The sequence below is a fragment of the Peromyscus eremicus genome, chromosome 1, assembly GCF_949786415.1.
Source record: "Peromyscus eremicus chromosome 1, PerEre_H2_v1, whole genome shotgun sequence".
NCBI classification, from domain to species: Eukaryota; Metazoa; Chordata; class Mammalia; order Rodentia; family Cricetidae; genus Peromyscus; species Peromyscus eremicus.
This window is the reverse complement of record NC_081416.1, coordinates 52697309-52713502: the sequence shown is the minus strand read 5'-3', so window position 1 is coordinate 52713502 and position 16194 is coordinate 52697309. Positions and strand designations below refer to the sequence as shown.

The window sequence follows — 16194 nt, the reverse complement described above, 5'->3', positions numbered from 1 at the left end:
TCTCATACACATTTACGTACACTCTCTTACACACAAACTCACACAAATACATTTATACACACTCATACATTCACAACTCCACTTGGCCCCTGTGGTGGTATTTTGTGTGTGCTCTTAACAAGTAAACTTTGCCTGAAGATCAGAGGGTAAAGGCAGCCACTAGATTAAACACAGAGCCAGGCAGCGGTGGCACAAACCTCTAATCCCAGCACTTGGGATCTCATGCCTTTGCTTCCAGTATTGGGAGGCACACACGCCTTTCATCCCAGCACTGGGAAGGTTGAGACAGGAAGTGATATGGCTGGGCGGAGAAAGGCATATAAAGCGCGTGGAGACAGGATCTCAGCCTTCTTTCAGGTTGAGGATTTTGTAGAGGTAAGGACTAGTGGCTGGCTGCTCTGCTTTTCTGATGTTTTATCATTTACCCCTATATCTGACTCCAGGTTTTTATTAATAAGACTAATTAGAATTTGTGAAACAGACCCCCATGCCTATACTTTCACATACTCATACATACACTCACAGTTCACACACATACTCATATACCACTTCACCCCCTATATTTACACACTCACAACTCACACATATTCACCCTCACACCTACTCACACACATACAGATAGACACATACAGATAGACATCTAGACACAGTCACATGTGTACACAAATACATACAGAAACACAGATCTTGTCGGGTGAACATTCTTTCTCCTCTTTGGCCTCTTTGAGAGACAGTGAATCAACATTCTGGGTCCAATCAGGAGGCAGGAACCACACAGTAGGTTGAACTGGAGGAGTTTTAAGTATTATGAAACTGTGATAAAAGTCTTGTCTGCAAAGTGTGAGGGATGTGGGGCCTCCCAGGGTTGAGGGAAGTACTCAGGGAAGGACACACTTGGAAGAGGTTCAGACTTTGTTGGACAGATGTGGTTGAAGTTATCTGATAACAGGTTCCCTGGTGTTTCAGCTGGTATGCCACTGGTGTGGCTTCAGGTGAACCACCTAGGGGACTTGCAGAGGGAGTCAGGCCGTCAGTAAAGGTGGCAAACCTTTAGACGCTGGTCATGATGTCAGGCATGCCCCAGAGAGGTCTTCCCCAGGCCAGGACTGCAAAGTGGATAGTGCTGAGGATTCTGGGCCAAGGCAGGGCTTTACATACCTCAGTAGTGACCAGCATCTGTTGTGCCTGCATCACAAGACCCCCGAGCAAGACCACCACAGAGCCCATATCTGATGCAAAACACACAGGGGTTTATTGATAACAAGCAAGCCCGGGCTTGGTCCGTGTCCAACACTTCCACACAGCGGCTGGAGGAGGACGGCCCTGAGCTCCCAGTATGATGGGTTTTTAAAGGGAAAAACCTCAAGCAGGGTGGCACAAGCCTTTGTGTCATGTGACTGGGTGAGGGTGTGTAACCTTTGAATTTACTGGTTGGGGGTTAGAGTTATTTTTGGGCAGGCCAGGCTTTGTCCTTGAGCTGCCATGGAGGCTGGCTGGCCTCACACATTCACATTAACTCATGCACATAGCTCTAAGTTGGGGAGGGGTCCCAGACAATAAACAACTGGCTGAACCTTGAGCAGTCAGAGTACGTGCAGAAATGGAGCTACTGCAAGGACTATGTCTTTTGTTCATGGCCCTCCCAGAAACTGCTTGCTCAAGTCTCAGGAAATTGAAATTGAGGCCTGGTCTCTGAGAGAAGACTGGGCAGCCTATTATGGTGTCTGCTTGGTCCCTTCACATCCTGCTTGCCTATGCTTGAAACTGCACCAGGCTCCTTCCTCGTACAGTGCTCCTACAGCGCCCATTAATTTAAAAGCTTAATATGCTCACTCCCAAGGAGAAGTGCTACTAGGAGTTAAGGCACGTGCCACAGGGAATATGTTGGTGCATTCAGAGCTGAGAGTCACTGATCACCAACACAGACAACCCTGGCATTATGTCAGAGAAGGGGACATCCTGTGGATTTCTGTCAAGTGATGGGCCACAGTGAGGTGACCTTCAAACAGGCTGAGCTGTGGCTCTGGAGTTCCTTGGACATGTTCGGTTTATCTGTCTCTTTCTCTCTCTCTCTCTTCCCATTATAGGACAAACCAAGACCCAGACCTGGAGACCTGATTGAGATTTTTCGAATTGGCTATGAGCACTGGGCCATCTATGTGGAAGATGATTGTGTGGTTCACCTGGCTCCCCCAAGTAAGAATGGACACACTATTGAGATACTGCTATGGAAGTTAGCAGAGTAAACAGAAGGATAGTCAATCACTGTGGTCCTCAGCCACTGCCCTTTAGCACTAAACATTCCTGAACATTTATTTGTTTATTAGTAAGTACCAAGTGTCCAGCATTAAGAATGACAGGAGTGTAGAGTGTCCCTAAAATCCCCTCCAACCTCTGATTCTAATGTCAATCATTTAGTATCCTTCATCATGTTTCTAAAGACACCTCGGAGGGTAGATGCTCACATGTCACTTGTTTCCTATTGCCCCTAACTGCTGTTTCCCACTTCCATATCATTTTTTGTCACCTTCCTGCCCAAGGCTTTGTCTTCCTGATATCCAGTGTCTTCTAGGCTGCCTTACCCTAAATATTCACCTGGTCCTCATTTCATGGTTTCGACTGAACTTGGGGCTTATTAAAGTGACACGGAGATTTGATGAGAGACCAGATAGTGAAAGTAGAGGGAGATTACAGAGGAATGTGAACACAACTTAAAATTGAATGTGGTCTAGAACCTTTGCTCATAGTGGCCATCTCAGGAGTCTGGTCCTGGGGGCGTGGTAAGGGAATGGGAGAGGGGCAATTTGATGTTTTTTGAAGTTTTGTGTTCTGTGTAGCTCTTGCTGGCTCAGAATGAAGTCACAGAAAGGCACTGCCAATGTCTTTGATTCACAGCTTTGATTCCTGCGGGCTTTTCCTTGGCTCCATCTCCCACCTTGGCAGGACCTTCCTGCGGAGCAGAGTCCCTTCCCTCTTTCTTCTCTTCTCAGCCCCGTCTGCTTCCTGTCTCCATTTTCTTTCTAGGAGCCCAATCAAAGAGATGAGGGGAGGATCTGGGAGGAGCTGAGGGAGGAGAAAGAATATGATCAAAATACATTGTATGAAATCTTCAAAGGATAAGTAAAAACACCAAAACGTGATGTAAAAAAGCCTGTGTCCAGAAACACCCTATGTGTGTAGCTAAAGAGATGGTTAGCAGTGATCCCCTCCCTGGCTTCTCTAAGAGTGAATTCTGTCATCTCTGTACCTGTTCATGATGACAGTGGTTCTATAATGCACCTCCCTCTGTGGCCACTGCAGGGGCAGAGTAGGGCTGTTAGTGGGGTTAAATTAACTTTTGTGAAATCAGTAGATTTTCTTGGAACACATAGGAATAGAATAAGTAGAATAAGAGACTTTTTTTTTGCTCTTGGACAACTTAGAAAGAGACATATGTACTGTGTGCAACCATCCAGATGGCTCCTGTGGAGAAACAATCTTTTAAAATGTCCTGTCCTTAATTGATACAATAATAGTAGATGCTTGTGAGATACAGTGTGCTTTGCAGTACTCACACACAGGTGGTTAGCATAGCCACCTCCTCTAATACTGTTTCTTTTTCTTTGCATGTGTAAGTGCATATAATGCTCTCTGTGTACATGCATGTTTTCTTGCATTCACATGTGGAGGCCTGAAATGTCATCATGTCAAAAGACACCTTGATGTCAGGTGTCTTTCTTGATCACTCTCTCTGAACCTTACGGCTTACCAATTATGGCTAGCCCTGGGGATCTATCTCCATTTCTCCCTCCCAAGGATTAGGGTTGCAGATGACCTCCATTCTTGCCTGGCTTTTCCATGAGTTCTGAGGATATGAACTTTTATCTTCATGCTTGTGGGGCAAATGCTCTATCCACTGAGCCACCCCCAGCCCTACATTTCTTTTTGATGAGAATATTGAAAATCATCTCTTGTAGATGGTATTTAACATCTACCATGTGGTCTCAGACAGGTTCCCGACCCTCTTGGAGTTTCCATGTCTTCTAAACACTGAATGAGAGAGAATGTAGCAGCTTTCAAATGTTTCTTTTTTTTCCTGAAGCTGCAGAGTCCCACCTTGGTGGTAATGAATACCAGCTCTGAGTAGAGTAGGCACCAGAGATCCAAACACGTGATTTCACTGTTCCCTTGCAGAAGGAAGCATGTTTTGGAACCACTGTTATCACGCACATTCCAGAGCCTTACCTGGGGGTGACACACAGTGGATGGAGATTACTGGCATCTGCTTAGGAAACAAGACTCAGCTTCCAAGACAGGGTCAGGCCAATGCAGTCTAGTCCAGGCCGTATAATCGGGTATTTCCAGAGTTGCTAACAAGAGATTCTTCTAGAGGTGAACAGACCATGTAACTCAGGACAAAAGATTTCTTGGGTGGGAGCTGCCTCAGTTGGTAATGTGCTTCCCACACAAGCATGTGATTCTGAGTTCAGATCCCCAGCACTCATGTAGAAATCTGTATATGGCAGAGACAAGTGAGTCCCAGAGCCCATTGGCCAGCCTGTCTAGCTACCAGGTGAGCTCTTGATTCATCGAGGGAGATCCGGTCTCCAAAAATAAGATGGAGAGTGATTAAGGAAGATAATTCGCCTTGCTTCTGGCCTCCACACATGCATGCACACCAGCGTACCTGTGCTCACCCTCCCACCCACGTGTGCATCCCCCGCCTTCATCTTCAAGAAAAATATCTCTCAGGAAATTTGGTCCTCTATGGTACATTTAATCCAATTCCTTCTCCGATATGCTCCAAACTGATGGTTTGATTGAGAACTTCACAGGGGGTGGCTTACGAAAGGTCTTAGATCCAGCGTATCCTGCCCCCTTGCTCCCGGAGGCCTTCCAGCTTTTGCCGTTGCTCCCCAGGTGAGGAGTTTGAGGTGGGCAGCATCACTTCTATCTTCAGCAACCGCGCTGTGGTGAAGTACAGCCGTCTGGAGGACGTACTGCATGGCTGCTCCTGGAAGATCAACAACAAGCTGGACGGGACATACCTGCCCCTCCCCGTGGACAAGATCATCCAGCGCACGAAGAACATGATCAACAAGATAGTGCAGTATAGCCTGATTGAGGGGAACTGTGAGCACTTTGTCAACGACCTTAGATACGGTGTGCCCAGGAGCCAACAGGTGTGTTCTTGAGCGCCCTTGGTGGCTCCTCCCTGTGCTTTGCTGGGCTTTGTTGGGTCATCTTTGATGCCGGGCATAGATATGCCATCTTCCAGCTCTTGTCATATTACCTACCTAGCTCAGACAGGCCAGTGCTGACATACAACATAGCACACATGTGAAAGAGCCCCGAAGCCTAACTATTTGTAACAGTTTAATAGTTGACCCTTATTAAAAAGACTTGATGAGCAGAGGGAACATGCAGCTACCTCCTTGCAGATATGTGAGATACAATGAAACTCCCCGAAGGATTAAAGGTGGGACATCGTTTTCTGTTTCTGCCTCTCCTGTGATTTTTATCTTCTCTGCACAGGGTGGGCTCAAATCTCCCTATTGTTATTTACCTCTCAGAGCATGCCTCCATTCCCTCTGTCCATTTGGTTTTCCGGCATCCTTCTCTCTACTCTGTATCTTCCATTTGCCTGTGCTCTGTTCTGGTGAGGCTTTGTGCTAGGAGCATGGTGGGCTCCACTATGAAGGATCTCCTATCCCATGAGCATTTGCATGTCAGTAAAGACCCCAAAATGGAGGGCACAATAAGAGGCCCTCTGAAGATCTGTGGGCCCAGGAGTCATGAGATTGAGCTAAGTGTGAATACTGATTCATGTGCAGTTGTGCCCAGGTGAGTTTCCCTCCCTGGCTTTCAGAGTCCCTTTTTGTTGAATGAGGGCCTCAGTGGCTTCAGCCTATCTTGTGTAGAGATCCTTTGCATCATGTACCACTCTGGAGGCAGAGCCTATGCTGAATGGCTCCTGGGAAAGAAAAAGGCCAGAGGTTCCACGGCCTGGGGGAAAGGGAGCCTGCCCTGTCTTGGGGTACCTGTCTTCAGATGCCTCCTTGGCTGGGTCTCTGGGAACTTTTGGAGGTGTAGGATAGTACAAGTGGTCCCCTCCTATAGGAAAAGACTCCAGGATGGCTGGGTCCTGAAGGGCATGACAGGGATAGGAGCAGGGGAGGGTGCCAGCCTGAGATTGGTACCCACTGTCCCATGAACCACTGTGCTTTGCAGGTGGAGCATGCCCTGGTGGAGGGAGCAAAGGCTGCAGGCGCCGTCATCTCAGCAGTAGTGGACAGCATAAGACCCAAATCTATAACTGCTTGAAGATGCTGTGGATTCCGAGTGCAGGAAGAGCCACCGACAGCTGCAGGGCAAAGCTGCACCCTTTCTTCCTCTTTGCCTTCCTCACTCAGTGGCCCTGCTTAAGAAGACTGTGAGTTTCTGGAAGATTGGCATGTGTCTAGTTACCTCCTCTGACATCTGTCCACTGTAGCTGATGTAGACTCTCACACCTTCAGCATGGGAGGAACTGATAACCTGCTGTGAATCTTCCACATGCCAGGCACTGTTGGGGCCGTTTCATGTGTTTGTTTAAACTTATTCCTTTGTTTGTTTCTTAGGCCAAATTTATTTTGTGGCCCTGGGAAATCATCAGAAACATTCTGGAATCTCCTTTAGAACATTTCCAGAAATGAAGACCTCTCCCCAGGAGCTCTTTCTAGGGTTCTCAGATGTCTCTTCTTCTGTTTTTCTCAGTCCTGCCCTTTCAGACCCAGCGCGTCGTTTGGGGGAGGGAGGGTGGAAAGGACACCAAAGGACACCAAGGAAAGCTGTTGCTCACTATTTAGGGCCAACTGTACCTTCATCTGACTGGAGGGGTGGCCCCGTGGTTAAGTGCACTTGCTGCTCTTTTGTGAGGACCTCAGTTTGCTTCCCAGCACCCGTGGTGGTGGCTCACAACAACTTTTAACTCTGTTGTTGTCCTCTGGCCTCTCTAGGTACCATCACATACCCACACACAGACACACATACATTCACATGCTTAAAAATTAAAAAATTAATTTTATATTATATATTATCTCTTTAACAACCTCAGCTGCCTTCTCAGCACCATCCCGGACACTCCCCTGTCCTAATATGCCCTCTGTCAAACAAGCCAGTACATAATCTTTCAGTTCAGCTTCACTTAGGTTCTCAGGACATGGGCAGAATGAAGCCAGATTCTTGCTCCAAACATCACACAAATGGTCCCCAGCTCAGTACCTGATAAAGTCCTTGTTTCCCTCTGAAACCCCAGGAGCCGGGCATTTTTCTTAGCATTCTCCTCTTCTATGATCCCACCAGAATTGCTGATTAAGCTCTGCTTCCAGCTTCCGAGGGCTTTTCTAACTCCAGATTCCAAACTCCCACATTCTATCTCCAAACCGCTTCCACATGGAAGGACCACATGGTGAGGATTCTTACAGCGGTGACCCACTTCTTGGTACTGATTTCTGTCTTGGAGTCTAGTCTGTTCTTGTTGCTTTGATAAACTACTCAGATAAAAGCAACTCAGCGAAAGCAACTGTGGACTTACTTAGTTCACAGTTCCAGGTCATGGTCCACCAGGGTGAGGAAGCTATGTGGTAGGCACTTGAGGGAGCTGGGCACGTTGTGTCTGCAGTCAGAATAGAAGAGCAGTGAATGGGTGCATGGCTACTGCGAAGTTCCCTTCCCCTTTTCCAGTCCAGGGCTAGCCCGTTAAAATGGTGCTGTCCTCATTCAGGGTGGGTCTTCCCACCTCAGTGAACTCCATTAAGAGCATCCCTTCCAGCCATGGCTCAGAGATCCATCTCCTAGGTAATTCTAGATTTTGTCAGGTTGACAATTGACCCTGACCATCACGTGCCAACTTGGTTCCTTTCTGTTTAAAAATCTTCGATTTATAGCACAACCAATGAGACTATTAAAAAAAAAAAACGTATAATTGCCAGAAAAATTGACATTTCCATTCTGACTGATTTCAGATGAATATTCGAAACATCTAAGTCCACTGATCTCCACTGTGTGAATGAAGGAATGATTTTGATTGGAAGATCTGAAATTGTTCCTGTGGATTTTACTCTGTGGAGAGCCAAAGTCACCCAAAAAAGCTAGAGATGGTTTCCCCCATGGCTCTGGAAATGCCTGGAAAATATGGAGGACATGGACAGCATGCACTAGCAAGATGGAACTCTCAAAATGTTTCCGAGATCTTTTAGGCTGCTTGCTCAGGGGCCTTTCTCCTGTTGGAGGGAAACAGACACAATGAAGAACTTCGGTGTTTGTCCACCAGCCCTTTTTCAGCATCCAAAACTTGGTCCCTCATTCAGCTTTTTGGATACAGGAGCCTGGGCACATTTCTTGGTTGGAGTTTCCTCTGCCCTTTCCCATCAGCCTGTGCACTGTACACGGCCATCCTAGACGCTTGCGGTCTGGCAAGACCTCATTTCTGTGCATCGTGACTAGCAAGAAGCCAGTACCCATGATTCCCTTTCTTTGCCTCCCTGACACCTGGAAGATCATCTGGGCCCCATCTTCTTTCAGTCTTTTAACTCGTGGTATTGTCTGTGTTGAGACTTCCTTCGAGGCAGAACCTAAGCCCCAGGCCTCTACAAGCACAGCCTCTAGCCTTAAACTAACACTGTTATGTTTTAGTGGACTCCTTAATGATTCAGAACTCTTGGACTGTGTTGATGTCTAAGAAGCAAACAGGGATTTGATTAACAACAGCTCCCCCACCATAAAGTGTTTAGTGACTCTGATAGTGAACTCCTCTACCTCTTGCTCACTGCTCTGGCTCTCTGGTGTGAACCCCATAGGCAAAGTATATTATCAATTATGTTCCCTCATCCATTAAAAAAAACTATAAGCAGTGGTTCAGGGTACCCAGGTGCCAGACCATTGACATTCTGCATCAGTTAGGGAGATGAAGAGACATGGGGCCGTAGACCACTTTCTGGACAGCAGTCCTTTCTTTTTTCAAGCTGTCTGTAAGGCCATGAGCTCTGGAATTCACATCTCACACATTCAAGATGAGGAGGTGAGACTTTATTAAAGCTTTTTTAAAGAAACAAATGTTGCAGTTTCAGCATTGTAGACTAGGAATTGAAATCTCTTCTTTGAGGAGACCTGTCATGTCACCACTCTGAGTGGACATGTGCCCCCTGTTGATGGTAGGAGGGCAAGGGCAGGGGGAGAGCCCAAGGGAAAGTGACCTGAATGTGAATGTTTCTGAGATTCAACATTGGAGGGTGAGGTGGGTCAGTGGTGGGGCTGGTCCCTTGGCATGTGATGACAAATCACAGACATGGGATGCGCACTCGTGGTTAGGGAGGTGCAGGATCAGTGACACATGAGTCAACAAATGCTGCTGTCTGGATGTTTTACCTTATGATAGGCTAACTTCAGGAAGCGATGTTGCTAAGGTGTCACAGCCACGGGGAGATGTGGTTTTGCTAGTTGAATTGGGAGAACAGAAGTAGAGAATGTGTCAGTCAGGTGTGCCATGCATGCATGTGTGTCCTGAGGCTAGAGGAGGACTTTGAGTGTCCTACTTTATCATTTTGTCTTGAGAGTTTTTTGGCTGAACCTGGAGCTAGGTTGGCAGCCAGCTAGCCTCAGCAAGTCTCCTGTCTCCACTCCTGACATCCAGTGATGGGATTACAGGTGCATGAGGCCACACCCAACTTTTTACATGGATGCTGGGGATTTGAACTCAGGTTCTCATGCTGGCATGGCAAGCACTCTTACCTACTGAGCCCTCTCCTTAGTCTCAGACCCTATCACCATGGGTCTAGCTAGGGGTACATGTCAGAGACTGCAGGAGAAGGGGCCAGAGAGAACCCTTTTGTGAACTAGGAAGAGAGACAAGCTGTCTCCTGTTTTCAGCTCAGAGTTTATTTCTCTCATAATCACTCTTTGCTATCTTAAAGCTTTTTTTTTTTAAATCAGCTCTGCTTGAGGAATAAAGGGAGGAGTCAAGATCCATAGTTGGTAGACACAAAGAACGTTGCAGCCATGGAAATAAGACTCAAGAGTCACCAGCAATGCTGTTACGTAAACTGTTACTGGGGAGATGTACAACTATCCAGAGAGGGCTACAGTGACAGATCAGGGTGACAGTTCCACCACAGTCCAACTGGGATTTCCTTATAGGGCTTCCTTACACAGCATGGGGGAAGGGCCATTTACAGCACCGTGGGTCATCACAAAGCAGCTGTACCACCAGAGTCTCACCCCAGCATGGATGACTACTTCCCCACAGCTGTGTAGATTGAATCTTTCTTTAGTTCACCTTCTACATTCTGTTTTCTAGTGCCTCCTGAGACTCCCAGACCACACGCAGCTGAGGCCAAATTACACATAGCTGGCAATGTGTGTGTGTGTGTGTGTGTGTGTGTGTGTGTGTGTGTGTGTGAGTGTGGACACACCCCCATATATATGCACACATATGTGAAGGCCAGGAGTCAACATAGAGTATCTTCCTCCGTCATACTCCATATTGTCTTTAAGACAATGTCTTCAACTGAACCCGGTGCTTGACTGATTGGCTGGACTTGCTGGTCAACAAGCTCCTGGGGTCTGCCTGTCTCTGTCCCCATATGCCAAAGTTACAGCCATGTGTGACCCTGTCTGGCTTTTTTACATGAGTGCTGGGACATTCAACCCCAGGGCCTCATCCTATCCAGCAGGCACTTTACCAATCAAGTCAACTCTCCAGCCCCCAATTCATGTTTTTGAAACAGGATCTTGCTCCCTAGCCAGGCTGGCCTCCAACATGTGACATTTCTCTCTCAACCTTCAGAGTGCTGGGGTTACAGATGTGTGTCCCCATGCCTGGCAAAAGATTAATTTTTACATTTGCTTTTGGAATGATTGCTTAAAGTTCAACTTCAAAGTTAAAGCATCTCTGAATTTATAGTGATGTGGGAGGTGCATTACAGATGATTAAGTCCTGGTATTTTAAGTTCTGTTTCATAAGAGGAGCCTTTGAAACAAAGTCACCTGTGGTCAAAAGTTTCTTGTCTTTTTGCCCTGATGAACACTGGCTACTCTGTCTTTTCCTAAACCCATCAGCAAAAGGACAGAGAAACTCTGTCACAAAGATGAGAGACCTTGGCTTTTAATGATTTACAGAGCAGTGGCTTCTATGCTTTTCTTTAGTGGCAGGCACAATTTAGTGTCATTGAGCTGCTCAATGTAGAAGAGGAACTAATCACTGATTCATGAAGGTAGCTAGAGGCATCTGCTAGACCGGAAGCCCTCAATGACAGTGTCTTCCAACAGTTGATGGGAATAAAACAATAACAGTAACATTAGCCAAGTATTCCTGCTGTTCTAGATACTGTAGCATGTGCTCTGGAAACTTCTCTATGAGGAGCTCCCCTCACCCCATGGTTATGTGTTAATGTCTACTATTTCCACTATAGACACAGTGGCCTCCTTAGACACACAGGCTTACTTTGCCAGCTTTGTCCAATGCTTTCTCTGGGTAAATACTCACTTTGTTTATGTCTTCATTTGATGAAATAAGGGAATTAAAGCAAAGATAAATGAACCAAGAGATAAGTAGGCAAAATAAAGATCAAGGATACATCAGCAGGGGGGCAGTTTGGGGACCAGCAAATGGCTGTGCTGTCTGTGGCACTCAGTTGCAGGGGCAGACTCAACTTCACATGATCATAATATCAGAGATTGGCTATTAGGTGAGTAGTAGGAAATATTAACGAGTCGGATATACTTTCAAAACCAGTTTATGGCCCCTTTGGGATAATCTCTATGGTCTCTGTACAGTGTAGATGCTGCTGTGGTTTGGGGAAGTGTCCCCTCTAAAGGTCCACGTGTTAAAGACTCTGTTGCCAGCCTCTGGCTGGAGGTGATGGTACCTCATTAAAGAAGTCAAGACATAAAGGGGATGTTAGGACCAGATCCCTTTTGGTCCCATTGCTTTTGGCTACCATGAGGTGAACAGGTCCCCTGCTAGGTGTCCCCATTATGATGATCTGCCTCACCAGAGGCCCTAAAACAAGGGAGTTAGGCAACAAAGAACTGAATCCTCTGAAATCATGGATCCCCAAATTTCCTTCTTGTAAGTTGATTTTATGAGGTATTTCATCACAGTTGATTAACACAGACACTGAGTTGTAATGATCCACATTCCATAACATCTCACGAGCCAAAGCAACAAGGTACATCATTTTTGTAGGAATGAGATCTTGGTGCAGGGAGGAGCCAGGGGGCCGTGAGAGGGATGGTCAGCTTTCCAGGAATGATGCAGCAGAAAGAACACCAACCTCTCAACTATGGCAGAGCCAGCATACCAGGAGGACAGCTTTGGTATTTCAGGGAACCCAGTTTGGTCTTATTGTAGCACAAGCAAGATTTGGTATAATTTCAGTTCAGGAGAATACAAGAAGTGTCTCTATGCCTCTCTCAACTATCAACACTCAGGTTCTACTTTGTACTTTTATCTATGAGTGAGTGTCCAAGGCAGCTGAGAAACATTCCCTCTCACCCAGAGTCCTGGCACTTCACAGGAATAAGAAAAGAGTAAGTCAGCAACTGCTTATAGGTAATTGATGGAACAGTCATCTGAGGGACATAATCAGGACCAGTATTTTCAGGGCTGGGTTTAGGAAGTGTGGAGTGGGAAGGCTCATCAAGGCTTGCATATGAAGGCTGTATGTCCAGATTCCACATAGGGGGAGCCCAGCAAATGCATGCTATTAAGAAATATATTGAAAGATGGGGTGGGGGGATTGCTCAGTCAGCAAAGTACTTGCCTTGTGAGCCTGAGGACCTGAGTTTAACCCCAGGAACCTATGTAGAAAAAATTATGTGTGGTGGTCTGTGCTTGTAATCCCAGTGCCAAGGCAGTGGAAATAGGGGGATCCCAGAAGCTCACTTGCCAGCTAGTCTAGACTAGCTAGTAAGTTCCCGGTCAATGACAGACCCTGCTTCAAGGGAAGTGGATGGCCCCTGAGGATAACACCTGAGGTTGTCCTCTGGCCCTCATACATACATGCACACATGTGTGTGCACAACTCTTCCACACATGGAACACACACATGTGTATACTCATGTATTAAAAATGAGAAATGTGTGGTTAAAATAATACATGATATTGTTGACCTGTCAATCTTTAAATATGGGAAGAAGTCAGAAGTGGACTTGTGTTAGGACTCTCTGATTTGCTCAGAAAACTCAACAAAATGGCTTAATCAATATGAGGAATTTACTGGCTTAAGTGACTGTCAAATCCTGGGAGACAGTATGTCTGGGACTAGGGCATCATGGCGTCAGCTTTAAAATAATATGCCATGTCAGTGGTTATTGTGGAGAAGGGGGAAATCCAGGTGTGTGGAGAGAGCATGGCCATAGCATCTCTGTCTGAGACCTCTGCCTTCTCTTCTGCCAGGGTAAGAATAGGCTGTGATGCACCAAGCTGTTATTTTGTCCAGACTCTTCACTAGGGAAGCTCCACAGTTAATGAGACACATTGGGCAGTTCTCATAAACAGATTTCCCCTCTCTGGTTATTCCATAAGAAATACATGTTCTGGGGTTTATGGGTTCTATAGTCTTGTTCCATTTTAACATTATGGAGTACCTACCATTGCTGGCCAGGCTCCTTGGGAAACAGACATTAAAACTAATGTTTGTGGTCAGGAAGTTTACTGGTGGTTGAGAGAGGAAGCAGGATTGGCAGAAGGAGAAACTGAATGGTGAGACAGACATAGGAAAGACCTGAGACATCCTACTGGGAGCTCTGGAGCTGAGTGTTGCCATGAAGCAGTAAGGGGACCAGTCTCTCATATCCTCTATGCTTGGTTTGTTGATGTAGAATGCCAAGGAAGATAAGGTCACTCTCCCAGAGAAGACTCAGTTGAGAACTGTCAATCATCTGACCTTAGCAGTTGGAAGAATTAACCTTTCAGTACTGTAGGTAAGAGGATTAAGGGTAGGCAGCACACAACACTGTCCACTATGTCTACCATTCTCTAAGCATTGTTAGTTTTGGGGAATTCATTTATTAAAAAGATTTAGGAAGGACACAATTTCTCTTTTTAAATGTTATTTCTAAATATAATGGATAGAATTGTCTTTAAAAGCAAGTAACTAGGATGTAGAAAAGATAACTTAGAAAACACCAGAATTTCACTTTTATTCAGAGTCCCAGTTATGCCTGATGTAAGACAGGCAAATCCTGTCATTTCAGAATTAAAGCAAATGTACCTATTTCAGAGTATTTTCTTCTCCCCAATGTTGGTGTCTCAGTGATGTGGAGGAAAGCCAAGTTTGACCTACCACTTCTCTTCATCCATGTCCATGTCTACCACAGAATGGCTAGCTTATCTTCTCATGTCTGTGACTGGTCTGCCACCCCGAACATGTGCCCAAAGATGCATTTGCTACAATGTCCTACTAGGATATCCTTCTTGAGACTTTGAAAGTCCTGTGTCATCAGTTGTCACATTTAGTGGTTCTCCTGGCTGTAGAAGATTGTTCAGGCCTGTGACCATGTGCAGAGACTATTTAATCCAAGTTGCTTCAAACTGGTAGAACTCCTGTTGGGAATAGTGTCTAGTTCCCTAGTTAATCAGTTTGCAGAAGCAATACCTAAGGGTATCGGTCATTTTAATTCTGTACAAGACACCATTATTTTCAGTAATAATCATGAGATGAAACAAACTCAAATCATCAGACAGTGGATAATTTCTTTTATTGAATCTCATAGACATGATGGCAACAAAGCAATAATATAAAGTATTTTACAAAGCACAATGATTTAATTCTACTTAGGTTTTGGTTTATCCTTTGAATAAGACTGCAAATGGATGTGATGATAAAATGAAGCCTGAGTCCTAGTGAGTTTTAAAAAGTGGCTTCAAAGGCCTAGAGATAGCTTAGTGGTTCAGAGTGCTTGCTGCTTTTTTTCAATATGGCTCCTGCAACTCTGTTGAGTGGCTCACTAACAATGCCTGTAACTCTGTAACTCCAAGGGGACTCAATGCTCTCTTCTTGTCTGCTTGTACAAGTAAGTGCATGCAATGCTCTCTCTTTCTCTCTCTCTCTCTCTCTCTCTCTCTCTCTCTCTCTCTCTCTCTCTCTCTCTCTCTCTCTCTCTCTCTCTGTGTCTCTCTCTCTCTCTGTCTCTCTCTCTCTCTCTGTCTCTCTCTGTCTCTTTCTCTCTGTCTCTGTCTGTCTGTCTGTCTGTCTGTCTCTCTCTCTCTCTCTCTCTCTCTCTCTCTCTCTCTCTCTCTCTCACACACACACACACACACACACACACACACACACACACAAGTTTAAAGTTCACTGTTTAATGCACATCTTCATGTCTTTAGTGGGATGAGTGGGTCTGTTCTGGATGACCAGGTACTTCCATGATTGAAGTTCTTTATTACCCTAACCTTTCTTCCTCAGCATGGATGACTAGATAAAAGAGATAGTTTAGTAAATTAATACCTGAACTTTTTTTGAATCCAGAGTCAAACATTGCCTTGTTTTACTTGAATAACTTCCTTCTCATGGCCTGTTGACTCCTGGTGAGGAGGGGTAACCATTCACTTCTAGGTGCCTTGTCTTGGAAGAAAGACTTTGGCAGGATCATCATTACAATCTGAAGGGGGGCACTTCAGAAGTGAGAGAGGAAATTGACATAATTAAGCCCACGTCACAGGCACAAATCAGGTCCATTTGGGGCAAAGCAGAATGAATGACAGCAGTGCAGATGTAAAGAAATTAAGGAGAGAGAGAGGAGAGAGAGAGAGAGAGAAGAGGAGAGAGAGAGAGAGAGAGAGAGAGAATGAATTTGGGGATGGCAAAGACACAACGTGTCAGTTAGTATTGAAAAATCATCATCTCAGCCCCAGCAGCAGGCCAGCAGGTAAGAGTCCTGCAGGCAGGCTGCTCCATCACCACCACAACCCATTGTACCCTATAACCTACAAGGACCCACTCTATCACCAAAACCCACAACCCATCTTCCTCCCCCTGGTTAACCATTCATCACAAAGTCAGCAGCCCCTGGAGAAGCCTCCCAGTGAACAGTCCTTTACAGCAACATCAGCAGACCATATAGGCATAAACACCACTCACACCAGTTGGAAGAACAGGCACAAGCAAAACCTACACCAGCTGGAAGAACAGACTCCATAGGCACAGGCACAACCCACACTAGTTGGAAGAACAG

The 16194-nt window shown here is 45.8% G+C and overlaps 1 protein-coding gene across 3 annotated transcripts in view; it reads left to right on the top strand.

The window, feature by feature from the left end:
• Positions 1-9075, top strand: part of Plaat5 (phospholipase A and acyltransferase 5) — a 29178-nt gene extending 20103 nt beyond the window's left edge. Inside the window, exons 4-8 of one of the 3 annotated variants that reach the window (XM_059261591.1) lie at positions 2088-2196; positions 4174-4230; positions 4900-5162; positions 6211-6412; positions 7986-9075. In XM_059261591.1, the coding sequence (XP_059117574.1) occupies positions 2088-2196; positions 4174-4230; positions 4900-5162; positions 6211-6303 (522 nt within the window). In that variant the 3' untranslated portion in view covers positions 6304-6412; positions 7986-9075. The remainder of the gene's footprint in view (positions 1-2087; positions 2197-4173; positions 4231-4899; positions 5163-6210; positions 6413-7985) is intronic. The other 2 variants (XM_059261607.1, XM_059261599.1) reach the window with 2 other exon arrangements.
• The last annotated feature ends 7119 nt before the right edge of the window (positions 9076-16194 follow it).